Source organism: Nomascus leucogenys, chromosome 4 (assembly GCF_006542625.1).
Source record: "Nomascus leucogenys isolate Asia chromosome 4, Asia_NLE_v1, whole genome shotgun sequence".
Lineage (NCBI taxonomy): Eukaryota > Metazoa > Chordata > Mammalia > Primates > Hylobatidae > Nomascus > Nomascus leucogenys.
In genome coordinates this window covers 107,963,530-107,984,275 of record NC_044384.1, presented here as the reverse complement: position 1 = coordinate 107,984,275, position 20,746 = coordinate 107,963,530, and the positions used below count along the sequence as shown (strand labels likewise).

The 20,746-nt window shown below is 40.0% G+C and overlaps 1 protein-coding gene across 3 annotated transcripts in view; it reads right to left on the bottom strand.

Moving 5' to 3' along the window:
* The window catches only part of ANO10 (anoctamin 10), a 272,195-nt gene that overhangs the window by 206,215 nt on the left and 45,234 nt on the right, over positions 1 to 20,746 (bottom strand). For all 3 annotated transcript variants that reach the window (XM_003256932.4, XM_030812012.1, XM_030812013.1), the window contains exons 6-10: positions 18,966 to 19,535; positions 17,085 to 17,140; positions 13,993 to 14,067; positions 9,370 to 9,552; positions 3,440 to 3,631 (exon numbers count right to left, since the gene is read on the bottom strand). In XM_003256932.4, coding sequence (XP_003256980.1) covers positions 3,440 to 3,631; positions 9,370 to 9,552; positions 13,993 to 14,067; positions 17,085 to 17,140; positions 18,966 to 19,535 — 1,076 coding nt within the window. The remainder of the gene's footprint in view (positions 1 to 3,439; positions 3,632 to 9,369; positions 9,553 to 13,992; positions 14,068 to 17,084; positions 17,141 to 18,965; positions 19,536 to 20,746) is intronic.

Here is a 20,746-nt window from a genome sequence, read left to right as displayed (position 1 = left end):
TTTTACTTTCAACCTACCTAAATCATATTTGACTTGAAATTCTTAGAGACAGCATATACTTCAGTCATGTGTTTTAATCCACTCTCCTAATCTCTGTCTTTAATTGTTGTCTGATCATTTACAGGTAATATAGTTATTGATATGTTAGGATGTACGACTGGTCATCTCCTTGTTTTCTGTTTGTTCCCTGTTTTTCATTTCTCTGCTTTCTTTTTCCTGTCTTACTGTGGTTTACTTGAACATTTTTTTTAGAATTCCATTTTGGTTTATCTATAATGTTCCTGAGTGTATCTTTTGTGTAACGTTTTTAGTGGTTGTTCTAGGTATTATATATCCGTAACTTATCACATTCTACTTGTGTCATCATTTATCAGTTTGAGTGAAGCACAGAAACCTTACCTCCCTCTACCATCCTTTATTTATAATATACTTGTCTTGATATAGGGGAAAGAATCAGACAGTGTATCTTGTCTACATAGGTTGCGTGTAGCGGCTCATGCCTGTAATCCTAACACTTTGGAAGGCCAAGGTGGTAGGATCATTTGAGGCCAGAAGTTTAAGACCAACCTGGTCAACATAGTGGGAGCCCATGTCTACAAAAAATAAAAAAATAAAAAAATTTTTTCTACATATATTTAGAATCACTGGACAGTATTATAAGTTTTGCTTCAACCATCAACCATAACATAGAAAACTCAGTAAGAGAAGAAAAGTCTATTTTGTGTACTAATATTTTTGGTTACCATGTTTTTTCTTCCACAGGTTCCCAGATTTCTTCTTTTATAATTCCTTAGTTAAGAGAACTTCCTATAGCTATTCTCTTAGGATAGGTCTACTGGCAACAAATTCTCTTAGTTTGCCCGCATCTGAAAGTGTCTTGCTTTTTCCTTCATTTCTGAAAAATATTATCTCTGGATATACATATATATGTATGTATGTATATATATGTGTGTATTTTATATATATACACACACACTTTTTTTTTTTTTTTTGAGACGGAGCTTTGCTCTTGTCACCCAGGCTGGAGTGGAATGGCACAATCTCAGCTCACTGCAACCTCTGCCTCCCAGGTTCAAGCAATTCTCCTGCCTCAGCCTCTCAAGTAGCTGGGATTACAAGCAATCGCAACCACACCCAGCTAATTTTTGTATTTTTGGTAGAGATGGGGTTTCACCATGTTGGTCAGGCTAGTCTCAAACTTCTGACCTCAGGTGATCCACCTGCCTCAGCCTCCCAAAGTGCTGGGATTACAGGCATGAGCTGCTGCACCCGGCCAGGATTCTATATTGACAACACTTTAAGGACCTGAAAAATATTTTGCCACTTTCTTCTGGCCTCCATAGCTTCCAATAAGAAATTGGCTGTCATTCTAATTGTTTTTCCCCTATAGGTAAGATGTTATTTCCCTTTTGATGCTCTTGAAATGCTGTCTTAACTTTCAAGTGTTTATGATGTGTGTTGGCAAGGATTTCTTTGGTTTATCTTGTTTGGGGTTCACAATGCTTCTTGAATCTGCAGTTTTGGGTCTCTTGCCACATTTAAAAAGTTCTTAGCCATTATTTATTCAAGTACTTTTTGGGCCCCTCCCTCTTTCTTCTCTCCTTCTGTAACTCCAGTGACATGAATGTTAGCTCTTTTTTATACCCACACAGGTCCCTGAGGTTATGTTTGTGCTTACAGAATATTTTCTCTCTGTTGTTCAGACTGGATAATTTCTCCTTTTTTTTTTTTTTTTTGAGATGGAGTCTCACACTGTTGCTCGGGCTGGAGTGCAGTGGCGTGATCCAGCTCACTTCAGCCTCTGCCTCCCAGGTTCAAGCGATTCTCCTGCCTCAGCCTCCCAAGTAGCTGGGATTATAAGTGCCTGCCACCATGCCCAGCTAATTTTTTGTATTTTTAGTAGAGATGGGGTTTCACCATGTTGGCCAGGCTGGTCTCGAACTCCTGACCTCGTGATCTGCCTGCCTTGGCCTCCCAAAGTGCTGGGATTATAGGCATGAGCCACAGCACCCAGCTGATAATTTCTTTTATTCTATTTTCCAGTTTCTGATTCTTTCCTCTATCCCTTCCATTCTGCTGTTACACTCATTCAGTGAGCTTTGTATTTCAATTATGGTATTTGTCACTTCTAAAATATCAATGTGATTCTCTTTTATATTTTCCATCTCTTTGCTGAGACATCCTAATTCTGTTTTTTCATTTGTTTCAGATATGGTCATAATTACTCATTGAAACTTTTATATAAGGCTGTTTTAAAATCTCTGTCCAATATTTCTAACCTGTGTCATCTTGGTAGTGGCATCTGCTGACTGTCTTTTCTCATTAAGCTTGATTTCTTCCTGGTTCTTTCTATGATGAGTGATTTTTTTTTTTTTTTTTTTTTTTTTTTTTGAGATGGAGTGACGCTCTGTCACCCAGGCTGGAGTGTAATGGTATGGTCTCAGCTCACTGCAACCTCTGCCTCTCGGGTTCAAGTGATTCTTCTGCCTCAGCCTCCTGAGTAGCTGGGATTATAGGCACCCAGCAGCATGCCCAGCTAATTTTTGTATTTTTAGTAGAGACGGGGCTTCACCATGTTGGCCAGGCTGGTCTCGAACTCCTGACCTCAGGTAATCCGCCTGCCTCAACCTCCCAAAGTGCTGGGATTACAGGTGTGAGCCACCACACCTGGTCTGATCAGTGACTTTTTAAAGAGAAACCTGGACATGTTAGGAGAGATAAGATTCTAAATCTTATTTAAACCTTCTGTTTTAGTTGATTTCTCTAACACCATTCCAGCAAGGCAAGAGGAGATAAAGCCTTATTACTACCAGGTAGAGGTAGAAGTCCAGGTTCCCCAGGTAGAAACCACTGGCATCCAGGGGGGATTCCTCATTATTGCTGGACAAGGATGGGTGCTCTGGCTTCCCACTAGACCTCTACTGATTCTTCCTTCAGGGAGAGAAGGACAGGTGCCTCATATATGTTCCCATGTGGACTCCACTGTGCAGGGTTGTGGTGAAACTCCTTATATTCCACTAGGCTTCCTCTGAGACCACCCCAGGACTAGAAAACTAGACTAGCAGAAACTAAAAAAGGAGTCTCATTACTGCCAGATAGGAGCAGAAGTCTAGGCTCCCCATGTGGCTTCCACTGACACTATAGCATGGAGGGTCTCATTAATACTGGCTGAGATGAAGTCTCAGCTGGCTACTTTCCCAGAAGATTGTCAGAGTTTCACATCTAAAAGGGGTCTTAGAAATTATATTTATCTCCCCAACCCCCAATTTTAAAAACAAGAAAAGTGAAGCTAGACAAAGTTAATGGTTATCTAAGGCTAACAAACAAATTCAGTTTTCCGAAATCTCTCTGTAGGGCTTACTTTTTTATTTTTTTCCCCTGTCATAACACCTCATATTTTTATTTTTTAAAGGAATAATTTTTTTTCTCAAACAATTACCTGCCACACACCAATATTGGCTGAAGGTTCTGAGAATGGACGTTTGAAGACCCTGCACATTTTTAAGGCATCTGAATTGACTTCAGTGAAGTTATTTAACACAGCAAAGGCAGCTGCTAATGGGTAAACACAGGAGAAAAGGCTCACATAACCAAACTGCAGGAATAACTCCAAGTAATCATCAAAGGTGCCCTGAAAATATAAACAAGCATGCATTATTTTAATATCATATAATAGGAATATCCTTTTGCAATACTATTCAAAGCTGTGGCCTCTAACTATTCAAAAAAACCTCAAAGAGTTTCCCCACCACACACCAGTGTTTCCCCAACTTCTGACACCCTCAGGCTTCATGATCATCCCACACACATGCAATAATTTCAGTTTAAGAAAAGTATTCATCACAATATTTTAAAGCAATCACAGGCATTAATATTTTTAAATTAATAAACATTATTATTATTGCATCTCTGAACCAGTCTTTCACTAAGATATGCATATTAGGCTCAGTATTAGTGTAAGTCAGAGTCCACTTCCAGTCAGTTTTTCTTATTTTATATTTTACTAAATAGAAAATCTCAAACACAACAATAGGGTATTGAGAATGGCAAAAGGTGCTTCTTCCAGATGTTCTGGATATCTGAATCAAGTATGAACCCACAGATTCTGAGTCTCACTGGCTATTTTTGAGGTTCACCAGAAAGCACCACTAAACACATAAACCTCAGAACTGGCAGGTTAAATGCTCGGCTTGGGATTCAAGGGTAAGCAGTTTCTAAGTAACTTGGTGGGTTGCATTTGGCTCTAGATGGTATGTCCTCATGTTGTGTTGTAGCATCTAGTTATGGTTCTTAAATATACCCAGTGACATTGCATCAATCTCTTTCTCTGAAGGATGAAGAAATCAAGAGTTGGGAAAAGAGTAAAAATCTTAGCAATCAAGCCATTTTTACCACATTCAGTCTTATGAAATCCTGATACCCTATGCTCAGCGTTCAAAATTGCACTGTTTCAGGCTGTAAAGATCAAGCCTATGCAGAGATGTGCAGGCAGTTTTTCTCAGGTGTGCTACTGGGAAGCCTCTGAAAATCATGCAAAGGCCTTCTTGGAGTTATTAGTGTATAGCACCAGGGGAGCCCCTTCCAAACACAGCAGCGTGCTCCACACTCTGTGTTTCCGCACACTCTGTGTTTCCATCTCTCGGGGTGATTCTGAGTGATGATAGGTACACGTTAACATTGTATCAGTACCTTTTACACTTCTGAGTGCTTTTGAGCCAATAAATTTAGCAAACCAGGGACATAATCCAATAGCAAGAAGGAAAAAAATGAAAATTTAACAAAGAAAACACATACACACACTAAGAATATATTAACCAAGATACAATCTACCCTATTCTCTCTTTTTGTTGGACCATGCTATCAACACTCAGCTGAGAAGTTTTAAACTGATAAAATGTTATTTACTAAAAACACAGAACAAACATAACACACAATGGTGAGAAGATAAAAAAATCAGAAATAAGATAAAGATTCCTGTGATAATTACTTCTATTCAAATTGTATTGAACATACCAGTAAGCCTAGTAGATAATAAAAAGCGTAAAAACTGAAGGAAGAAAGAAAAATGGTCATTATTTATAGCTCAAATTACTGTCTATGCAGAAAATCCAACAAAATCTATAGAAAATGTTTTGGAAATAACAGGAGAGTTCAGCAAAATTGTAGGTAAAAGATATAAAAATTAACAGCATTCCCATACGCCAGCAACAAACAATTAGAAATTGTATTTTTAAAGAGATACTATTTATAAAAAGGAAAAGGAAAGTTTCAAAAGTATTGACCCACAGATAATTTATTCATTATAAAATGAAGAAAAAAAAAACACTGTGCAATCTGCCTTTTCCCAAGCCAACCAAATGATCAAACAAGGTGACCCCACAAAATGGGCAACCAGACGTCAACACCTCCTGATGGGGTACAATGGTGGTATACTTCCAAAATCATTTCACTCAAATCTTATGAGAAATAAGATCAAACAACAGATTTACAAAAGCCAATTCCTTGAAAAACGGAAAGGAGGTTGCTCTAGAGCTGTAGTTTTCAAGCTTTTTTGGTCTTAAGAGCCCTGAACTCTTAAAAATTATTGAGGACATTAAAGACATTTTGTTTGGCCAGGCGCAGTGGCTCACGCCTGTAATTCCAGCACTTTGGGAGGTCGAGGGGGGTGGGTCACGAGGTCAGGAGATTGAGACCATCCTGGCTAATATGGTGAAAACCCGTCTCTACTAAAAATACAAAAAATCAGCCAGGCGTGGTGGCGGGCACCTGTAGTCCCAGCTACTCGGGAGGCTGAGGCAGGAGAATGGTGTCAACCTGGGAGGCAGAGCTTGCAGTGAGCCAAGATCTCACCACTGCACTCCAGCCTGGGCGACAGAGCAAGACTCTGTCTCAAAAAAAAAAAAAAAAAAAAGACGTTTTGTTTATGTGAGTTTATCTAGTTGATGCTTTGATGCTTACCATATTATTAATTAAAACTGAGAAATTAGGCCAGGCATGGTGGCTCATCCCAATACTTTGGGAGGCCAAGGTGGGAGAACTGCTTAAATCTAGGAGTTCATGACCAGCCTGGGCAACACAGTGAGAGCCCATCTCTACAAAAAATACAAAAATAAGCCAGGCATGATGGTGCATGCCTGTAGTCCCAGCTACTCAGGAGGCTGAGGTAGAAAGATCACTTGAGCCTGGGAGGTTGAGGTTGCAGTGAGCCACTATTGCCACCACTGCCCTCCAACCTGGGTGACAAAGTGAGACCCTGTCGCACCAGAAAAAAAAAAAAGCTGAGAAATTTTAAAGATCTTCCATTAATCCATTTAAATAATAACATATTAACATAAATGTCTTTTGAAAAATAATTACATTTCAAAAAATGTTGATGCAGACTGGCACTTTTTACATTTTTGGCAAACCTCTGTAATGTATCATTTAGTAGAAGGCAGTTCATTTACTGTGCAGCAATGTGATGTTCTACTTGGAATAGACATCATGAAAATTCAGCCTCACCCAGCTATGGAGTTGGATATGAGTGGGCAGTTCACAGGAAAAGGACAGCAGAGGACAGTGAAGATCTAGGAAGCAACACAGCCTTAGTCCTGGGTTGGCGGAACAGCAGTTAGGAGACCCAGGGGATTACCATGGGTGGGAATATTACAGAGAATTTCTTTTTATATATTGACTCTATCCTGCATTTTCTAAGTTTTCTACAGTGAGTGAGAAAGTATTACTTTTATAGTAATGTTTTTAAAGTTTCGGCCAAATTGCTTTTTCCCAAAGCTTGGCAACATTATTTTAGACTCACATATAACAGTCAGGATGAGCTTACAGAAAATACAATTCTAAATTCATTGATTTCAATTAGGAGAAAAATGAACCCAGAAGAAAGGATTCATGCATAGGAAACAATCATCTAGAATAAATGTGATCCAAAAGTATCCCCGCCTCCAAATAGATGGAGAGAACTGAAATGGCAAATATCCAATGTCACTCCAGTGGAGACAGTGAAAAAGAAACCTGTAAGAGATCAGGAGTGGGAAATGGCCAGATCATGCAGAACCCTGCAGGCCCAAAAAGGAGTGGCACTGTAAACCCTGGAATTCAGTCACAGACCCAGAGCCTGAGAGAGAAATCAATATATTATTTCCTTTACTTCACATCAGAGAGCCTGTGGTGTATAACAGAAAGATTCTGAATTGGGAAGGCAAAGTCTTGAACCTTCTTTCTGATTTAGTCACCAAATAATTAACGACATAGAGCTTCATTCGCTTATTTTTGACATGGGAATAGCCATGCCTCCCTCACCTTCCTTCATAAAGGTTTTGTCAGATACCTTGAAATGTCAAAAGAGGTAAGATCTGAGATTTTGGCAGTGTCACATCACTGGCATACAGTTCTTAGATAAATTAGAATTGCTCAGATGAGGACTATACTAAAAACCATTCATTGAGCCAGGGGCAAAGCAGGAGAAACCCGTCTTGAGAAGATTATGAATCGTGTTTTGGGTACTTCAGGAGATAATGTTGTTTGCCCAAACAATTTCAGAGAAAAAGAACAGCTCAAAGCAGATTCTAATTGATTATAGAAAGAGAAGTAGGAAACTAGAGACAACAACATGGAGAATTATTGCAGAAAACTGTGTGGGGAAGGAAAGACAGGACAAAAACAGCAGAAGATGTGAAGAGTTTGCTTAGTTCAAAATAGGCAAGTTGCTGACTTGGTGGAGCAGTTAGAAGGAAAAGAAGTAGATACAAGAGTACCAGGTGATGGCTGGTGACAGGAGGCCTCCAAAGATGAAGGGGGATGGAATGAGAGTACAGGGGATGGACTTCTGATGCAGTTTCTATAAGACAGTGAAAAAAGGAAAAGAAATGTGGCCAAGAATACCACCCTCAAGCATAGGCAAGGAAAGGATCCTAACATAATGGGAACTTTTATCCCATAGTAAAATGACATAATTTAACTTTTATCCCATAGTAAGCTAGCACTCAACCAATCCAGAAAGGACAGCTCCACACTTGTGCCCACGTGCTCTTTCTCTTTAATTCTTCCTCTGTGAGACACAGTAGGTGTGTGTCTTTTCCCTATGCTTCATATATAAATATAAACAATGTTACTGTTCAAAGTTTACTATGTGTTTATACTTTGAATAATCTCCCTCAAACACAGCAATGATAGAAGGGGCTAGGATCTGTATCCTATGGGGAGGAGAACCAAGAGCACCCTCTCCCCTGAGTGTAACTGGAACCAGGCTTGCTGAGCAAAACCGGGGGTTGGGACATGCTCCCTGCCCTTCAAAGGAGGCTTTAAAAAAGCCACAACTGCTGCCAGTTAACTACAACTATGTCAACAACATGCCACCTACTGGCTCTGTGACCAGATCTATAAAATCCTCATCAACACCACAAGATGGGAGCTCTGGGCTACAAACACCTGGTTCTGGATGAGGGGCTTGGAGGCTCAGTGGGGGCAACTGCAAAAAATAAGGCAGAAGTGAGCACAGAGAAAAGGACAAAGTCCTACTCAACATGAACATACAAATTCCTAAGCACATGAGAAAAATTATGAAAGTCAGTCAAGACACTCAAAAATCAGGAAATAAACTCATTCAAGACGAAAAACAAGACTATGAAAGTTTCACAATAATGGGCTCTCAGTAAATGACCCACTGAAGGATCTATTTCACCAGAAAGAATACTATAGCAACAAGGAAGGTGCAGGATGTTAAGAAACAATGGCCTAAAAAAAATTTGAAATATAGAAACAGTGAATGTAGTCAGAGCTCAATAAAAGTTGGTTGAACACATAGATTTTATGAGCTAGACCTTTCAAATATTAAAAGTGTAAATCTCTAATGATCTGCTTATAGTTCCTAAAAATAATTCAGAAAGTCTCTGTCTTAAAGGAACTGTTTTATATTTATACAATAGCACTAATGTAAACTAAAATTCAATCTTCAGATTGGCATTCCATTGTTCATCAATGGGCCTCTATCTTTTGCTTGTGCAGCCATCATTTTCCAGGAGTTTGAAGTGTCAAGAGCGAGCAACGCTGCTGCCTCTTCAGGGACCATCTCTCCTGTTCTGTCATCTCTGGGGCAACTATTTCTACCCTGCTCTCCGCAAAGCAAAGCAGTCATGTAATTCTCCAAATTCGCACTTTGGTGTCATTAGGAGTAACTTTAGATTTCAGACAGCAGTGCTTCAATGCACAGTTCTATCCTTTTCACTTTAAAGTGGTTCATGATGAGGAAACTGACTGGAAAGCACTTCTAGAATAGTCATATTTGAAATCATGAATGTATAACATTTGTTGAACTCGGTGCATGGCTATTATTCACTTTCAGTAAATGTTTAATTCAGCAATATTCCAGCTTACCAAATAAGTTCCCATTTCTTTTTCCAGGATGACTTGTTCATATAATGCAGCATCAATGTCTGCCTTTAAAGCCTGCACCTTCCTCTTCACCCGCACACCATGCTTCCTTTGGAGCCAATAAGGAAGAAAAGATTCCATAATTTGGTTGAGGATCTGGGAAGTAATCAGGAGAGTGGCCAAGCTCTAAAGAGAAGCACACAAATCATATTTTGGGAATACAGCTTAATAAAACTATAGCATTTATATAAATTATATATATAAAGTATATATAAATTAAACTATAGTATTTATAGCATAAATACAATTATGCAACAAATAAAATGGAATCTTCAATAAATAGCATACTATTGTGTTATAAAAACCAGTATTAGAAAAGCCAGGTGTTAGAATGGTGTTTCTAATTTATGGTTTTTCACATGAAAGACCAAGATTAAAAGATAAATAAGATTATAATACAAATAATGTTATAATAAGAAACAAACTGGTCAGTTAAACAGTCCCAACACAAGGAAATAATAAATGTTTCAGAGGATGGATATGTTAACTACCCTGATCTGATTGCGATACATTTTATGTATTAAAACATCACCAAGTACTTCATGAATATGTACAATTATTTGTCAATTCTAAAACTTTAAAAAAAGAATCATTACAAAAATGAATTAACTTGCAATTGTGTTCTTTGACATTTCATCCTGACTGCAACATATAAATCTAAATGATGTTGCCACCTCTGGAAAAAAACAGTTTGGCTAAATTCTTTTTTAAAGAATTTAAATTATACCACTAATACATACCCTCTCACTACAAAAAAAAAAAAAAAAAAAAAAAAACAGAAAAAAAAAAATCCACATATTTACAGTCAACTGATTTTCTATAAAGGCACTAAGAATGTATATTGCGGCAGGGTGCAGTGGCTCATGCCTGTAATCCCAGTACTTTGGGAGGCCAAGGCGGGCAGATCACCTGAGATGGAAAGTTTGAGGCCGGGCACGGTGGCTCACACCTGTAATCCCAGCACTTTGGGAGGCCAAGGCGGGCAGATTATGAGGTCAGGAGATCGAGACCATCCTGGCTAACACAGTGAAATCCCGTCTCTACTAAAAATACAAAAAATTAGCCGGGCATGGTGGCACGTGCCTGTAGTCCCAGCTACTCCGGAGGCTGAGGCAGGAGAATGGCGTGAACCCGGGAGGCAGAGCTTGCAGTGAGCCAAGATCGCGCCACTGCACTCCAGCCTGGGCGGCAGAGTGAGGCTCCGTCTCAAACAAAAAAAAAAAAAAAGAAGAAGTTTGAGACCAGCCTGGCCAACATGGTGAAACCCCGTCTCTACTAAAAATACAAAAATTAGCCAGGCGTGGTGGCGCATGTCTGTAATCCCAGCTACTTGGGAGGCTGAGGTATGAGAAATGCTTGAACCTGGGAGATAGAGGCTGCAGTGAGCCAAGGTTGTGCTACCGCACTCCAGCCTGGGCAACAGAGTGAGACTCCATCTTAAAAAAAAAAAAAAAAAAAAAAAGAATGTATATTGGAGGGAAAAACACCCTCTTCAATAAACGGTGCTGGGAAAACCAGGTATCTATATGCAGAAGAATGAAACTAGACCCCTCTCTTATCACCACAGACAAAAGTCAACTCAAAATGGATTAAAGATCTAAACATAAGACCTGAAACTATAAAACTACTAGAAGAAAACATAGGGGAAATACTATAGGACATTGGTCTAAGCAAAGATTTTATGGCTAGGACCTCAAAAGCACAGGCAACAAAACCAAAAATAGACAACTGTGACTATATTAAAGAAAAAAGTTTCTGCACAGCAAAGGAAACAACACAGTGAAGACACAATCTGTTGAATGGGAGAAAAGATCTGCAAACTATTCACCTGACAAGAAACTAATACCTAGAATACCAGAATATACAAGGAACTCAAACAATAGCAAAAATACAAATAATCCCATTACAAAGTAGGCAAAAGACATGAATAGACATTTCTCTAAAGAAGACACTTAAATAGCCACAGGTATATGAAAAAATACTCAACACCACTCATCATCAGGGAAATGCAAATCAAAGCCACAATGAGATATTATCCTACTCCAAATAGAATTGCTATTATTAAAAAGACCCAAAAAATCCAGATGCTGACAAGAATGTGCAACAAAGGGAACTCTTATACACTGTTGTTGGTGGAAATGGAAATTAATACAGACACTATAGAAAAGAGTATGGAGAGAGGTTTTTTTTTTTTTTTTTGAGACATCTAAAAAAAAAACTGAAAATAGAACAACCATAGAATCCAGCATTCCGACTACCGGGTATTTATCCAAAGGAAAAGAAATTAGCATATCAAAGGGACACCTGCACCCCCATGTTTACTGCAGCACTATTCGTAACAATAAAGAAACAGAATCAATCTCAGTGTCTATCAACAGACAAATAGATAAGGAAAATGTGGTATATATACACAATGGAATACTAGTTGGCCATAAAAAAGACGGAAATTCTGTCAATTGCAGCAACACGGATGGAACTGGAGGTCATTATGTTAAGTGAAATAAGCTGGGCACAGAAAGACAAATATCACAGGCTCTCACTCAAATGTGGGAGCTAAAAAAGTTGATCTCATAGAGATAGAGTGGGACGACGGTTACCAGAGACTGGGTGGGTGTGTGTTGGGGAGAGGAGGATAAAGAGAAGTTGATCAGCAGGTATAAACATACAATTAGAGAGAAGAAATGAGTTCTAATATATGAGAGCAGAGTAGGGTGATTATAGTTAACAATAATGTATTGTATGCTCCTAACATATAGAAATGATAAATACTCCAGATGACAGATACTCTAAATACCTTGATTGATCATTACACATTTTTTTTTTTGAGACAAGGTCTCACTTTGCGGTGCAGTGGCGTGATCACAGTTCACTGCAGCCTGGAGCTCCCAGGCTCAGGCGATCCTCCCACCTCAGCCTCCCAGGTAGCTGGGACTACAGGCATGTGCCACCACACCCAGCTAATTTTTTGTATATTTGGTAGAGACAGGATTTTGCCATGTTGCCCAGGTTGGTCTTGAATTCCTGGGCTCAAGCAATCTGCCTGCCTCAGCCTCCTAAAGTGCTGGGATTACAGGCATGAGCCATTATGCCCGGCCTTCATTACACATTTTATGAATGTAACAAAACAGCATATGTACCCCATAAAAATGTACAACTAGGGGGGGGGGGGGGGGGGGGGGGGGGGGGGGGGGGGGGGGGGGGGGGGGGGGGGGGGGGGGGGGGGGGGGGGGGGGGGGGGGGGGCATGCATATGAAAGACCCCAAAAAAAAAAAAAAAAAAAAAAAAAAAAAAAAAAAAAATGTACAACTATGTATGTATTATTTAAAAAAAAGAAAATAGAAAAAAAGAGCCACCCATAATTAAACAACCATGACAAAACCACTGCTATTTCTTGGGATATTTCTTTCCAATCATATATAAAAATAAAACTATAATTATCCTATATGGATACAACTTTGTTTACTGCTTTTCTCACTTAGTATGTTTGAGCATTTTCCCGTATCATTAAAAATTCTTTTTTACTTGGCCTGTACACTGCTATTAAGTATTACTCCCAATTTTCACTATTATAATGCTGGTGCTTGGATATCTATGTAGATGAATCTTTGCTCCTCTCTGAAGATTTACTAGGGATGAGTTAAGGTTCTTGGCAAAGCTATCAAGAGAGCTGGTTTCCAGAGATGTATCAATCTCCACTTTTCTCAGATAGATATGAGTGTTTCCATCACACCCCACCTTTGCTGGTCTTACAACTGTTTTTTTAAGTGGTCCTCCTCCATTCCCCTATCTTCTGCTAAGTAAAGGAGACTCTCTAAAGTAGAAGAAATGAGAAGTCACATCCGACTAATACACTATTACATGGGACCACTATTACATGTACATCCAACTCATCAATTCCAAATGTATTACTTTAAACTTTCTCTATTTTGAAAAATAACTTTTAACAAGTGGAGTCTAGGCTTTGAGACTGCTCACCAACAATCTCAGAATATTAAAACTGGGAAAAAACAGCCATTTACTTATAACTGGTTCAAATATAAAAAGGAGAATTTAGAAATCAGTAATTTGTTCTTAATTTATTATTCATTGGTATTATGTGATCCGGAAATGACAACACACCAAAATAAATGTCAGACACTTTAGAAAAGATACAGCACTGCATAGGATCCACTGGTCTCTAAAGTTTAACAACTTATTAATTTAAAAATTAAATTTGCGAGACCTAACATTACACCAATCATCCCCACCCAAGGCACACAAAACAGTTCAGTTAATGAATACTACATTTTTGCTGTTAGAGTTGCTTACAAGCTTTGAGGTGAACTATATAATTGATTTTACTGCCCTATACTTAATTTTTCAGGTTGGTTAGGTTCAACTCATTTCAGTTGAGCATAATACACAATGCAATTCCTAATAATTTTTTATTTAGAATTTGGTTTAAAAATATACAAAATTTAAAAGATTTTATTTGTAAAAATAATTTGAAGCCAATTACAGCATCTAAAGATAGAAAACCACCTCTATGACCTAAAAAATTGGTATTTTTCTGTTATTTATACTCACCTGGCGCAAAAGCTTCATATCTTTCAGGACAAAGGCAATGTAGAAGAGTGAGGCAAAGCAATTGAGAAAGTTGAACTGCCAAAAAAAAAAAAAAAAAAAAAAAAAAAGGTAAGTGTTAAACACTGCTTTAGAGTACTTTATTACAACTGTAATGTAGCATTTAAAAATGTAATGAGAGACTTCCAGTCTGAATGAAATGACAAAGACTTGCTTCTCCACATGTCTCCTTATTAAATAAACTCTGGAAATAACAAACAAGGCAACCAAAGGAGAACTCTGAAAGGTGCTTAAAGGAAGATGAGATGGTTTAGGACCCCAGAGCTGAAGGAACAGCACAGCACGTGCACACCTGAAGTTCCCCCACCCAACAGAAGGAGGAGACCAAGGCTGGCATTTCCCAATCCCAACCTACCAACCCAGGTAGCCCAAGTAGGCTCATTCCTCCCACATTTGAATAGGAATCCTGTCAGTGCCAGGGGAGCCCTGCTAAATTGGCAAGGGGAAATCAATCAGGACCCCCCCCCCAATAACAGTAAGTTTCCTGGGGAAGTGGTCTTCTTCCTTGCTGGCCCTGAGACTCCCCTGCTCCACAGAGAGATCCCAGGATGGCCAGGCAGCACTGGCAAGAAGGACCCCATCACAGCAAGCCCATGCCTGGAAACCTCATCAAAAGTATGTGGGGCAGCTGGGTGGCACTGGCCAGGGGGATCCTGCCACAAGGGCCTGATATAAGAGGCCTCTTCATGCCTATGTACCTGAGATTCTCTCTATCGCAGAGAGACAGCAGGTAACTGGGAAGCTGTAACAACCGGTCCAGCCTGGGAAGCATCTTTGTCACCATGAGCATGAACTCTCTCGCCCTGCCAGATACACAGAAGCAGGCTGGGCGAAGGGGAGTACCAATCAAGGGGATCCTGCCACAAAAAGTGCCATCTCTTCCAGGAGTTCCCTGCTCAAGAACCTATGGCTTACGCCCTGCACCAGTGGGTTTCCTTTCTGCCTCCCAGACCCCATGCTGACTACTTCCAACCCAGCAGCATCACTTAGACAAAGGCTGCTTATGTGTACAGGTGTGAGTGCTTAATTACTGCGGAGATGGAGAGTTGTTCTAGAAAGTAAGCAGTAAGATCAGTATGGGCACAGGACAGGGGTGCTAAGTTAGAGCAGAAGTTGAAAAGCAAAAGCCTGGGAAGGTTAAGAAACACCATCCCCTTAAGATTAAAAAGGAAGAGAGGCCTAAGAAGCACCGTGGAGGAAGAAGACTTTAACCAATGGCTTTTTTTTTTTTTTTACAAGGCAGTTACCTAACTGTATCTGGCATCATCAGAGAATAATAAAGTCCCACAAATAACTGAATTCTTTAAGACAAACGGAATGTTTTTACCTCTGAGGGAAAAAACTCCTCCTGTTATAACCTTTTTGAATGAACTTTTTAATGTATCCCATGTTCCTTTACTTTCTTACACAGAGAGCACAGAACAGAACTTTCTAGCTGATTTAGCACCAACATTGTAAGTATCAGCCATTTCACGGTGTGAAGGAGGCCTTCGAAGCCTTTTGGATATGTAGGGCTACTTTTCCCTTTCCTAATGCCCAGTTGTTGAATTCTTATCCCTTATGACAGGTTTTCATTTCCTCACCTGTTCTTTCTCTGTAGGTTTGCCTACTTCCAGATATCTAAACACCCTCATGATGGTGGTTTCTGATTTTTTAAGGACCGAAAAAACAGATAGATAAACTTCTTAGAATGATTTCTACGGCTAGAGCAGAGATTCTAAAAGAGGGCCTGGATCCTTCTCTTGGGAGTGAAGTACATGGACTGTGTTAAATCAATTCCAGTTGAAAGTTCAGATGATTCTTCAGGTAACTTTCTTGATTCTCACTTATGTTACAGATGACTGAGGTAAACCCCTGATAAATGAGGTGTCTTCAAGCCGGTACTTCTTTATTATTTATAATAATGGTAGAAAGAGGCACGACATGTCAGCTTCTACACAAACAGCAAGCAGGTTACATACTGCTTTCTCTCTGTCTCTTTCCTCCCACCTGTCAAAACATGCTGGGAACCTTTTGAACTTTGGAAATTTAACAAAAAAAAAAATTTTAATGTAATGTTCCATCATTAAACAGGTCGTGGTAACAGGAAGGATTGCTGAATAGCAAAACTTTCAAAGAAATCACCAAAAGGAAAAGAATAGAAACATGTCTAAAAAGTGGGTTAGTTTTGTTGTTATTGTTGTTTTTGTTTTTTGAGACAGGGTCTCGCTCTGTCACCCAGGCCGGAATGCAGTGGTGCAATCTTGGCTCACTGTAACCTCCACCTCCTGGGTTCAAGCGATTCTCCTGCCTCAGTCACCCCAGTAGCTGGGATTACAGGTGCCACCATACCCGGTGAATTTTTTTTGTATTTTATGGTAGAGACAGGTTTTCACTGTGGTAGCCAGGCTGGTCTCAAACTCCTGGGCTCATGTGATCCACCTGCCTCAAGCTTCCCAAAGTGCTGGGATTACAGGCGTGTGCTACTGTGTCTGGCCCATTAGTGTTCTTTCTTTTCTTTTTTTTTTTTTTTTTGAGACAGAGTCTCGCTCTGTCACCCAAGCTGGAGTGCAATGGTGCCATCTTGGCTCACTGCAACCTCCACCTCCTAAGTTCAAGCGATTCTCCTGCCTCAGCTTCCCGAGTAGCTGGGATTATAGGCCTGCGCCATCATACCCAGCTAATTTTTCTATTTTTAGTAGAGACAGGGTTTCACCATGTTGGCTAGGCTGGTCTCAAACTCTTGATCCACCAGCATAGGCCTCCCAAAGTGCTGGGATTACAGGTATGAACCACCCCACCTGGCCTAGTTTTTAAATAACTGGAAATTGGCTATAATACTAACTCCTGTATTTTGAAGTCTTACATCACACGCACATTTGTAATAAGGCTACCGAACACAGAGGTACGCATGTTTATTAATCAATCCTTGCCTATTTGCACAAAATATATTGATATCTTAGATTAGAAGCAACACTTCATTATTTGTATTCCTATATATTATGTAGTATATATCAGTTTCATAAAATGGATTTGCATATAAACGCTGTACTTACCACTAAAACTTTCAGAATTAGATGGTTCTGATAGGCAGATTCCAATCTGTGATTCTCTAAAACATTAAAACACACAGGTAACTTCTCAGTAAGAAAACAATGCGAAAGCACTGTTATGAGGTAAAGTGAGTTGCACGGAGGGCGGAGATGTCCAACATCAGAGCCTCAGTCAGTAAATGTACTAGGCTGTCAATCACAGCTATGCCTTACCACCAAGAGCATCAAACAACGACACATTTTTCAGGGTACTGCAATAGCACTGTAGTCTGAAATTATTTTTTAAATTACTGCTACAAAGAAATTTGGCAAGTGCTGGCAAACAATCCTACAGACAGCCACCCAAAGACACTGTATAAGAAGTAATAGTGAAAACTAATAGTAACCTCTAAAGAAGAGGGCAATAAATAAAGTTTTCTGTAAATAAAGTTCTGTAAGTAAAATTTCATGTGGCTTACAAGGGTTAACTTGAAAGGAAACTCAAATTTCTATCTTCATCTAGAAAAGGTAACACTGCATAGATCCCAAAATAGCAAGATAAAATGACAAAAAGGAAGACTCTGAAGAAAGTGTCATCTTACACATAGAGTGTTGGACTGACCTGGATTTGAACACCAACTCAGCTACTCAGCCACTGCCTAACCTTGGGTAAGTTACTTAACCTCCAGATACTCAGCCTTATTCCCTCAAAACAAGGCTGACCATCTTCCTCCCAGGGTCACTCTCAGGATCAGAAATAATATAAAACTTTAGCCTAGTATTAGCACAAGGAAAGTACTTGATAAATGACAGCTGATATTGTTATACAACTAATAAAAATAATTTAAAATATCTTTTTTTTTTTGAGACGGAGTCTTGCTCTGTCACCCAGGCTAGAGTGCAGTAGCACGATCTCGGCTCACTGCAACCTCTGCCTCCCGGATTCAAGTGATTCTCCTGCCTCAGCCTCCTGAGTAGCTGGGACTACAGGCGTGTGCCACCACGCCCGGCTAATTTTTTCCATTTTTAGTAGAGACGGGGTTTCACCATATTGGCCAGGCTGGTCTCGAACTCTTGAACTTGTGATCTGCCCACCTTGGCCTCCCAAAGTGCTGGGATTCCAGGCGTGAGCCACCACGTCCAGCCCCTAAAACATCTTTATGGCCCATAAAGTTAAGGCTTTGACTTATTCCTAGGGAATAATATAGCGAATTTGTTCATTGGTTTGAATGAATAAATAAATTAGAGGGTGAATGGCCTATCAAGACCATTTTCAACTTATAACCAAGTTCCTTTTTTACCACAGATAGATCCACAAACACCTGCCTTCAATGAGCTCAACAGCAGTCCTCAGTGCCTCACACCAACTAGACACTCCATTTTAGAAAACTGGTCATAGTTGATTCAGCTGAGTATCATGAAGACATTTTTTTTCCTTCTTCTGTGGCTCTAGCCAGTGAAACAATTTAAATCTATTTTACCCTCAGCATGAAACACAATGTTACAGTATTAGGAGCACAAGCTTTGGACAGATAGGTCTGAATTAGTCTAGCTCCACTATTTGCTGTCTGAACCTCATTAAGCATCAGTTATCTTTATCCATAAAAGGGTGAAATAACTTCTACTTCACGGTACCCTTAAGAAGGTGATGGTGAGATATTGTGAATAAAGTGCTTAGCAGGGCACCTAGAACATAGTAATTAACACTCAATAAATGAGCGTTACGATAACCATGGCATGGAGATCATCAGTGTTCACAAAGCTGATAAATTTTTCCTTATGTCTCTATAATGAGCCAACAGCAACATCTATTGTCTCTGCAAGGTAGCAGCTATGTGAATCCCATGATCTAGGCAACATTTCTTACAGGCAAGTAAGACGTGAATATAAAGCCTCAAGTCTTACCCCATGAAGTTAAAAACTCGGCAGCATATCGATAGAGACGATTCATGATCTCAATCACAATGGCATAGATGATGCTGGGCACATACAACAGGACACTGGTCCACTCAGACTCGCTGTTCTCATGTAGACCCAAGGCCCAAACCTCCATGTCGAAGTAAATCATCATGACATACAGTGAGAAATAGAGGCAGAGGCACACGAATGGCAGGGAGACCAGGTAAATGCGCAACTGTCTCTTGTAGCTGGGGTACAGAGGCTCCTCCTTCCCAGTGATGGAATTGATACCCAAGACACCATGAAATCCCGGCCGGGGCTCCTCAAACTTTCTCTTCATGAGCAATGTCCCCCACCTGTAGGTCATGTTGGCACAGCCACGCTTCCACACTTCCAGAATCACCGTGGACCAGATCAGGTTGAACGAGGCAAAGATCACGTACTTGTCATAGTCTTCCCACACAAACAAGTAGTAAGGTAACCCAATGACAGCCATGGGGATTAATGCAAAAGTGAAATATTCCAAAAATCCAAAGTACAGAGCAATTGTTTCCCCGAAGTATCCACGAATACTGTCTATAGTGGAAAGAAAGAAAGAACATAAGTATAGACTACCAAACACTTTAAAAAATCATTTCAAATGATTTTTCATTGTTTAGTTAAGTGGGGATTATTCATTTTTTAGTTAAGTGGGGATCATTTAACCCTCACTTCCCAATCAGTGTGTGGTGGCAGATCCATCTTCCATGCAGTATAAAGACCCTGATTGTCTGCATGGCAGGTCCAACATTTCCCCCAGGTTAGGGGCCAGGCCTTAGCCTTGGGGGCTGCTCTGCCAGGTGCCTGGACTCTGTTTCCCCTCACCTGATGGATACCTTTTTCCCAAAGGAAAACTCATCTTGTACCTTACCCAAAATCTCCAAGGTCCTAATTTAAGTTCAGCCATGGCCACTGAACATTAATTTGGGGGTTTAATTTATGCTCCCCACTTTTCTCCCACTTAGTGTTATAAACGTTCTTTTCGACGAAGACTCCCCATCCACAAAATTCTGCTCTTCCCTACCCAAAGACATAAACTTTCATCAGTGTGTCATGGCAGATTTTTCAATACACTAAAGAAAAATTATTCAGAAGCACAAAACAGGATTCTACACATGAACTTCCAGAAGAGCCATGGAACACATTTATCAACACTTTCATATATGCACTGGGCAGAAGAAGGTCCAAGCAACATGACTGCTAATGTTCTGTGAACTCGACACAAGCTAACTGACTCTAGAGAGGTCACCAACACTGCATCCTTTGCCAGCCTCATCCACATGGGGAGTGCTTGGATCATAAGAGCATCCTGTACCAGGACCAGGGTAGGAAGCAGGGGGTGAGAGGAAGTGTGGCAGTTGGCGTTATTATTTCTTAGTTAATAACATACAGTCAACATATTTTTCCTAAGATAATTTCAGCAGTCTATAAAAGTGAGTTAGAATGAACTGAGATAGGCTATTTTCTCCTATCCTTAATTCTTCCCCCTAACCCAGGGGCAAATGAAAACAGTAGGTATGATGTCACCTTAAATTTAAATCAGGTTAAAGAACATCCAATCATTTCTTTTTAAAAGATGCTCATGACACTTGGCTCCACAGCAGATGACCTTCCCCTTTCAATCTCAAGGAGCCTCAAGATCCACCTATGTCCCAGATGCTATCACCAGTCTCAGTCCCCAGCGAACCCAAATCCACTACCACCTCATGCCTAGCCTTCACCATCGACTCACTTTCTCCCCTTACTTT